This window comes from Grampus griseus, assembly GCF_964374135.1.
Source record: "Grampus griseus genome assembly, chromosome: 8".
NCBI lineage: Eukaryota > Metazoa > Chordata > Mammalia > Artiodactyla > Delphinidae > Grampus > Grampus griseus.
Genome location: NC_139002.1, coordinates 12,881,105 through 12,889,887, shown reverse-complemented (window position 1 = coordinate 12,889,887; position 8,783 = coordinate 12,881,105). Strand labels below are relative to the sequence as shown.

At 52.7% G+C, this 8,783-nt stretch overlaps 1 protein-coding gene across 1 annotated transcript in view; it reads left to right on the top strand.

Moving 5' to 3' along the window:
* Positions 1 to 252: 252 nt before the first annotated feature.
* GRIK4 (glutamate ionotropic receptor kainate type subunit 4) overlaps positions 253 to 8,783 on the top strand; it is a gene marked incomplete at both ends in the record, with an annotated part of 310,516 nt that continues 301,985 nt past the window's right edge. Inside the window, one exon of the mRNA XM_082659887.1 lies at positions 253 to 334. Coding sequence (XP_082516013.1) covers positions 253 to 334 — 82 coding nt within the window. The remainder of the gene's footprint in view (positions 335 to 8,783) is intronic.

The following is an 8,783-nucleotide window of genomic DNA, read 5'->3' as shown; positions in this document are numbered from 1 at the left end:
GGGGATGGCTTTAGAACCTGAGGCTTCTGTGAGTCTGGGCAGAGACAGGAAGGACAGAGGCCTGGAGCCGGCCTGGAGCTCCCCTACAGGCACAGCGATTCGTGGAGGGAGTGTTGGTCCTCTCCACAGAGGCCGTGTGGGTGGTAGCTCGGACCCCTGGGCCGATAGGACTCTTACTCACGTGCTCCTCGCTCTCCCGCAGAGTTATGTCATGCCCAGACCAGCAGAGGGCTCCATGAGGATTCATAGAAGATGCCCCGCGTCTGGGCGCCTTTGGTGCTGCTTCCCACGTGGCTCGTGATGGTTGCCTGCAGTCCGCACTCCCTGAGGATTGGTAAGTGCTGCCCCTGCGGCACCCTGGGGGCAGCCCAGCCCTGGGCGATGCCCCTTCCACACCCCAGGTGTCCGCAGGGGACATCTGACCCTGCACTCTGCCCTCCCTGAGTTTGGCTGGGACAAGGGTGGTGGTGGTGGGGGGGCAGCCGACAGGCTGACAGCTACAATCTGCTCAAGCTGCCCAGCTCCTCTTGTGATGAGAAAAACGATGTTGAGTGCCTTTTGCAGTCTGTGATGGACTCAGCTGGTCACAGCTGTAGGTGAAGGAGGGTGGGAATGGCCATGGGGCTTCCAAATCCAGGGGCTAGAGAGCAGAGCAGAGATCATCTCTTCTCTCCTCTGATCAATCCAAGAAGGCTTCCTGGAGGGTGTGTTCAGATGAAGTGTTCTTAGTGCCCCTGACCCAGCTGCTTGGCAGGGACTTTGCCTTGGTGTCTGCTCGCCCTGCCCTGGTTCTGGAGAGGAAGGACAGGGCACTTCAGTGGCGTGTGTCCACTAGCTCCCTCCCTTGTCATTGCTGTCATGGGGGTGCCCGTTCTGGGTGTGGGCAGGCACTGCCGCCACTGGCCCCATCAGCGTCCCCGTGCCTGGCGGAAGACTTGGCTCTTTCCGGGGTCCAGGAGTGCCTGAGAAATCAACTGCCTCCCCTGCCCCCCAACACTTCCAAGACTGAGCAAAGCTCCTAAACTTCAGGCTGGGCCACTGCCTGCTGATCCGGGTCCTGGGGACATGGCCCCAGCTGTAGAGACAAGGAGACACAGTCCAGTCCAGCAGACACTGTGTGGTCATCTGATGGCCTGGGATAGACGTGGGATATCAGGGATTGGGGTGGGTACATGTGTATAGGGAAGGGAGTCATTGTGGACAGACAGGTGAGGCACAGCAGTGAGAAATCCAGGCAGGTGTGTTGGTCACAAGAAGATCAGTCCAATGGCAGGAACCCCGGGCAAGGCCAGGCAACAGCCCTAGAGGGGCCCAAACACCAGGCAAGTTATCCAGACGGGGGCCCACGTGAAGCCCCTCTGCCCAGACTGGGGTGGGAAGGGGGGAAAGTGGATCCTGTGAGTGAGGCAGGATTCTAAACTTGAACCTGAAAGGGTTAGAGGATGATCTAGAATGAAGATCATGATGCAGGATCCCAAGGACTGGGCCGCAAGCTCCCGAATTCCTCTACTTGCAGTTCGGACTGGTTCTGAGGTCCCAGAGACGGGCATGATGGTGGGTGGTCAGGAGGCCCTGGCAAGGCCAGGCATCATGGGCCAGAGGCTGAGCTGCAGGTCCCTGAGCTACTCCGTGTTCCCTCGTGGGGACATGGGCACGTCTCTCCGCGCCTATGCAGTGGCAGCTGATTGGAATCAGAAACAAAGACCAGTGACTCAGTTCTTCCCCTCATCCTGCCTTCGGTCACCACTCTGCATACTTGAAAAAAGGAATTAAAAACAAAATCTTCCCTCCCTCTTCCCCATTCACTTCTACTGAAACTTCAAAACCTAATTTAATTCTGCTTAGCAGCAATAGAAAACAGTTCATGTCCTTAAGATGCGTAATTTATAAGATGCCTCGTTGTTCAGCATTTGCTGTGAGGTTTTCTCCTCTAAATGAGTGGCTAAAGCGGTCACCCGTCCATTTCCATTTGTGGCTAATGGGAAGCGGAAAGGGATTGAGCCGGAACTGGCAGCTCCTCGCGGCCTCGGCTCTCCTGACACTTGTTCCCCGGGAGAGAAGCAGAAAGTGGAGCTGACAGATCCCTGTCTGGCCTGCTGTGCGACAGTGGAGGGCTTCAAAGGGCCCCGCAGGCTCCCATCCCCACACTGGGAACAATGCTTGTCCAGTTCTGTCCTCTCTGCTGGCACTCGTTCTGGTTCATGCCAGGCCACGTCCAGCTGATCTCCAGCCAGGGGCCCTGCTGGCTGGCAAGGTCAGACTGGGCCTAGTCTCCAGAGGCCAGGAAGCAGAGTGAAGCCAACAAAGAGAGAGGAAAGTAAAGAAAAGCCACAACAGCAATGCCAGGGCTTGTTTTGCTGTCTCCTTGGTTATCCTGGGAGCCGGGAGCTTTATGGACGGAAAGGTGCTAATTACACGGACTCCAGAGGGGATGTGGAGTAGGGCAGGGATGGGAGGAGAAGTAGGTCAAGAAAACACAAGTAGCTGTGCTTAGCGGCAGGCAGCCTTGCACACAGATGGGCTGGACCAGCGTTGATGGCGACGGGTCCCCCAAGTCCTCCAGAGGCTCGCAGGAAAGGGAGGGGCTGCTGCTCCTTCCCCCACTTCCCACGGGTCACTTCTCCCCACATTTGATTCTTCTGGGGTTCCTCCCAAACCTCCAGCCTCAGAGTAGATGGCTGCGAGAGCGAGGCTGCACGGAGGGACCGGGAATCTCGGGGATAAATTGCCCCGCCCGCTCCAACCCCCGCCCCGCTTGTCAGCTGGTGACAACGTGGATGTTTGGAAAGAGGTGGCGAGCCCGCTACCCTGCCGTGGGACTGCTGGTTTTCATTCAAGTGAGGCACGGGCCGGGAGATACAGCCAAATTGTCTATTACAGTGTCCGGTGTTTACTCAACGAATGAGGCTTTGGGAGAGGGAAAGGGATTTTATTTATGATGGCGAGGCTGCCCACATAAATTCCCCAAACTCTCACACATATGTCAACCTGTTTCAGCCATCTGTCTTCTGAAAATGTCTTTTGATTTTGCTTCTGTCCCTCTGGGTCCTCTGAGTGATGACTGTGAGAGCCGCCAGTTAATAAATGCCCCGAGAAGACCACCCTCACCATCTCTTCAGCCCTCCATGACTTAAAGGGATCGTCATCGTATCTTAGAACCGTAAAGGATTCTGTGGATACCGTTTTCCAACCTGCTCATTTCGCAGATGAGGAGGGAGGCCCAGAGGGGGTGGTGATTTGGCCAAGGTCACACAGCAAGTAGGGGGCGGGGCTGGTGGCAGTCAGATCATCTCTTTCCAACCATTCTCCCATTCCCCTGTTCCAGCACACTCACTGGGTTGTGCTCTGAGTGTTATGGCATTTTCCCACCAGATTCTGAATTCCAAGGGAGATCGATCACGTAACACAGGTCCCGACACTTGACGTATGTGAGCATATCACACAAACTCAGTGAATGGATGGGTGGGTGAGTCCACGGCCCTTGCGAGATGTGGTCTCCCAAGAGCACGTTCAGCATCATTGTTCTAAAGTTTCTTCTGGTCTTCCCTGTACTTCAAGAGGTAGACTTACGGGAAGAAGTAGAAGAAAAAGGAGAAGGAGGAGAAAGAGAAAACGTCCATCTATCTGTCTTACTTAAAAGGGAAAAGAGGAACGGGCTGGAGATCCTGATTGGGTTCTAAGGCAAGTTTTGGCTCTAATGGTAAAAACGGGGATTCAACTATTCATTTATGAATCCACTCAACAAGTATTTATTGAGTGCTGTGTGCCAACACTGAGGACACAGTGCTAAATAATAATGAGCCCCCCAATAATTACCACTTGGAAAGACCCCACTCTCTGCCAGGCACTGTGCTAGGGGTTTCACATATTTCAGGCAATCTTCGCATCAGAATTAATGACCAGGTGTTATAGATGAAGAAACAGAGGCTTGGGGAGTTTAAATAACTCATCTAAGGTCACACAGAGGCTGCAATTCGAACCTGTCTCCAAAGCTGCTCTTTCTGCTTTGCTGTACTGCAGCTCTACACCCCTGGAGACATGTGGGATTATCCCATTATCACAGCAGTCACATCACCTATATTGTGTCCTAGCTGGCAAAGGGATTGAACGATGGAATCATTATTGCTTTTATAGTCTATTGCTCTTGTTTGATTTTTCTACTCCCAAATAATTTCCTAAGGACCCAGACAAAGTCCATCAGACAGATGAGGAAGCTGAGGCCTGGGGATCTGACAGGCTCGCTCAGGGTGGTACAGAGTCCTGCTCAGCGCGGGTGGCACTAGACATCAGCAGGTTATTGTAGCCATTGAACCTCTTTCTTGTTGAAGTGTCCCCTGTGCGGTGAAGCAGCCAGAGCTTGGATTTATTTGACACGCCGTCTTACTAGGACCCCAAGCCCTTTATAACTCCCATGTTTTACTGAGGTGGTTTCCCTCAATGAGCTCCAAGTCCTGCAGAGAGAATGTTAAACATAGAACATTCAAATGTTATGAAGATGAAGATAATAAAAGAATTGGGGGAGGCAAGGGGGAGGAATAAAAAGCACTGGTTTTCTTATCCTGTTCTGCTATGTATTAAATATATCGGACGCACCAAGATCCAAATATACCAACAGAATCCTGTGCCTTGCCGAGGACTCACTGTGGGTTTTTTTTGAGTAGTGGGCTCCCTTTCATACTGTGACCACGTGATGTGATTTATGAGATTCTGAGCAGTGTGTAACTCTTGATCTCTTTGCCAAATTGAGTCACCCATAGAAGCAATCAGTTGGTCTTTCACATTAGTGACAAATAGAAATTGATGACTTTCTCCTTCATCTGTCATCTAGAGACGGAATCCATGTACAGAGCTTTCTGGGACACAGGTCCCTCCCCTGCCGAACACCTTAGGAGATCTGTGTCTTTCTTATTATGTCTGCATTCCTGGGTCTAGCACAGTGCCTGGCCCATAGGGGTACTTCTTCGGAAGTGTTTGCAGGATGAACTATCTAATGGCAAGTTTTGAATCTTGAATTGACCTGTCAGTTTTCACATTTCTCTTCTCCCAGATATTGGTCAGTGCTCAAAAATGCCAACTGGTTTTATTTAACAATAAGTGTACAAAATACGTATTTGCAAGAGTAAATATTTTGCCAAAGACTGTCCATGAGGGCGTCTGCTTGCATGTGTGCTTGCACGAGGCTGTCTCTCCTCTCCTTCCTGCCCCACTCCTGCTGCCACCACATCTTCAGAGGGATGAGGGAGACTTGGCTGCCGTTAGCAAGGCATCCAGGCCAGTGTACCGTGTGGAGTCATCTGTCTTCGCCTGCTGCTTGGTCTTCTGCCAGGAGCACCACACCGGATACTTGGAGGACGTTTATCTTCTCTCAACCTTTCCAGAACCCACTTGTGAACTACAGGCTCCGGCCACAGTCTCTTCTGCTGAGAAGTGAGGGATGAATTAGGCCTAGGTGCTCCATTTCACAGATATGAAAAACTGGGGTCCCAGTAGGCAAAGTGAGTTGGCAAAGGCCACTGTGGCAGTGCCAGGATTCCTGACTCCCAACTGCCTGGTGACATTGGTGCCACGGTTTACAGTGTATAACATGTTCTTACACACGTGTTAATTCAGTTTCCCCAACAAGCTGCAAGGTCGGTAGAAGTAAACACATCTTATGGCAGAGGACGCTGAGCTTCACAGAGTTTGGGGCTTGCGCAAGCTCGCGTGGAGGGGAGTAAGAGGATAGGACATGTCCCAGGCAGGGACAAAGGGGGCCTGGCCTATTGCGTCCAGCCAGAGAACCAGAGGACAGCTGAGGTGGCAGAGTCCTGAATAGCCTAGGCTCTTGGTGGTACTTTTTTTTTTTTTGGCTGTGCAGCTTGTGGGATCTTAGTTCCTTGACCAGGGATCGAACTCATGTCCCCTGCGGTGGGAGCATGGAGTCCTAACCCCTGGACCGCCAGGGAAGTCCCAGGAGTACATTCATTCTTTCTTTTTCTTCCTTCCTTCCTTCCTGGCTGTATTGGGTCTTCGTTGCTGCGCATGGGCTTTCTCCAGTTGCGGCGAGTGGGGGCTACTCTTCGTTGCGGTGTGCGGGCCTCTCACTGCGGTGGCTTCTCTTTGTTGTGGAGCACGGACTCTAGGTGCGCAGGCTTCAGTAGTTGTGGCATGCGGGCTCAGTAGTTGTGGCTCACGGGCTCTAGAGAGCAGGCTCAGTAGCTGTGGCACACGGGTATAGTTGCTCCGCGGCATGTGGGATCTTCCCGGACCAGGAATCGAACCCGTGTCCCCTGCACTGGCGGGCGATTCTTAACCACTGCGCCACCAGGGAAGTTCCCCAGCAGTACATTCTTGATGGGAAAGCCACCATGGGCCAGAGTGCCGACGCCCAGGACCTCGTGAAATCAGGCTGAGCTAAAGAGAACAGGCAGGTGACAGTAGGAAACATTATGTTTTCTTAAACGTATCATGGTGAGTCTGCAGGAGGAAACTGGGAAAAGTCCCAGAAGCAGGGGTATTGGAGAGAAGGGAGGTGGCTCTTGTTCCCTAGCTAAAAGCCCTAGATCATAGAGCTGATTTCCAAATAATTTTGGTACGTGGCTGCCTGTGTCCATTGGTGCTAGAATGGCCTGGTTTTCCCGGACTCTCATTTTGCCCCCTCCACACATGTGCTGACCCACAGTATCTTCCGTCCTGCTGGTAGAAGCCCTACCTGGAAGAGACACACGTGATTTGAGAGAACTGGCATGGTAATATTTTGTCAGAATTTCAAAAGCCTGTCTCCAGCTCTGTGAAGTGGTTTGCAAGAGTCTTGGGATGGGGAGTGAGTCATTAGCAAGCTCTAGTTTTGGGAGGGTGGTTTGTTGTAGGGAGAGATGATAATTATGGAGGGAGATTTGGGTTTGATGTAAAAAAATGTTTACCCGACGGATGAAATGGGCTGTTCTGATACTGCGGTCCCCACAGCTGGAGGTGGCCATAGCTGGGCTGGACAGAGTTCAGCGTCACTGAGAGGTTGGATCTGGTACCTCCAGGACCCCTTCCAAGCTGGGCTCCTGTGCTAGGATACCTCAGCCTTCAATCTGTTCTCATACTCTTTGGGAGGCATCCTATTATCCTTGTGTTCTCATTAACAGCCGTTCGTGGGAGCTTAGCGTGGAGGCAGCCATATGCCTGATTTAAGCCATGACCCCATTCGGCCACAGTTGCTTAAGCCAGATAAGAGGAAGCCCTACTGAGTCTCCTTACTCGGTTGGGATAGACCTGTCTGGGTGTTTCTTTTCTCCCTGCGGCCACCGCTGTGGTGTCGGAGAAGCACAGAGGCTGCCGCCTGCTCTCAGCCGAGCGCCTGAGTGTGTGTGAGCCCAAGTGGGCGGGAGACACGTGTGTGCCTCGGCGGGGCCCGCGCATCCCACCCACAGCCTCGCAGCTCAGCTGCAGGCAAGACAGCGGTCACACTTAGGTCTCATTAGTCTGGGTGCGGGGGCAGATAGCTGGGCGGGGGTTGCCGATAGCTGTCGGGCTGGCCAGCAGCCCCTCTGTGTCTTGTTGGTGTGTGTTTCTTCCCGTCGAGCTGAGTTCGGGGCCGATCAGCTTGTGGGGGGTCCGCTGCCGCTTAAGCCCACACCGATGAGGGGCGTGATGCAGAGGGCGGGGCCAACTCATCCAGTCTGGGCTCAGCAGGTGCCCGGTGGGGCCATGCCGGGGCCGTGCCCAGCCCCTGGCCGGGAGGTAGTGCCACCGTGCTGGACTCAGGAGGATAACCAACGTAACTGGGGGTGGGTGACCACCTGGGGCAGCCCGTGAGAGGGTCCCCCATGTGTTTCCCTCTTCCCTTAGCCCCTTCTGTCCTGACTCACCCCGTTGCCTTCTATGGCTATTCCAAGCTGATAGGAGTCTGGAGAGCAAGGGGGACACCACGGAGCCTGATGTGTTCTGGGTAGCACTGGGGTTGGCTCGGGAAGGCTCCATCATGGTGTAGAGGTGTACGCCAGAGCCTGTGCTCTAACCAGACTGCCTGGGTTTGAATCCGAGCACCACCCTTTCCTAGTTATATGACCTTGAGCGAGAACTTCATTTCTTAGTGCTTCAACGTTTTTCATCTGTAACATGGATGACAGTAGTTGCTACCTCATGTTTTTATGAGAATTCAATGAGTTATTACCTAGAAAGCACTTGCAGTAGTGTCAGGCGTGTAGTAAGTGCTAGGAAAGTGACACCTGTTATTGGGAATGGCACTGTTGGCATCTCTTAGCCTTCCCCTGCCTGGAGCACACTTCTCCACTCCTCCACCAAATGCTGTCTCTCCCCTTTTTCTAAATCCTGCTTTAAATTCACCTCTTTCTAAGAGCCAAGAATCCACACCCGGTTTGGAAAGCTCTTACTTCCAGAATTCTCAGAGCGCAAGAGGTACACATGCTGACTCAGTCACACACGGGTTGCACTGTCTTCATTGGTGCATGTACCCGCCTATTTTTGCAAACATTTAAAAAACCTTATTTGAATTTCATCCGTCCCACCAGCCTAACAGCATCCTGAGAGACTGGGCTCTATTTTCTCTACCTTTCCGGTGTCGTGGGCTTTTCACACTGAGGTAATGGTCCCTGCTACTGGCTAGTGGATCTGAATGATCTCCCGTCTTAAAAACCTCCCTTAACCCCACATCCTTCTTCAGCTAACCCCTTGTTTCTCTCCTTCCCATTGCAGAGACACTCTGCAAAAGAATTCTTATGCAAAGCTATCTCCATTTCCTCTCCTCTCTTACCCAATCAATAGGACTCCCTTCCATCAGATTTTCACCCCAT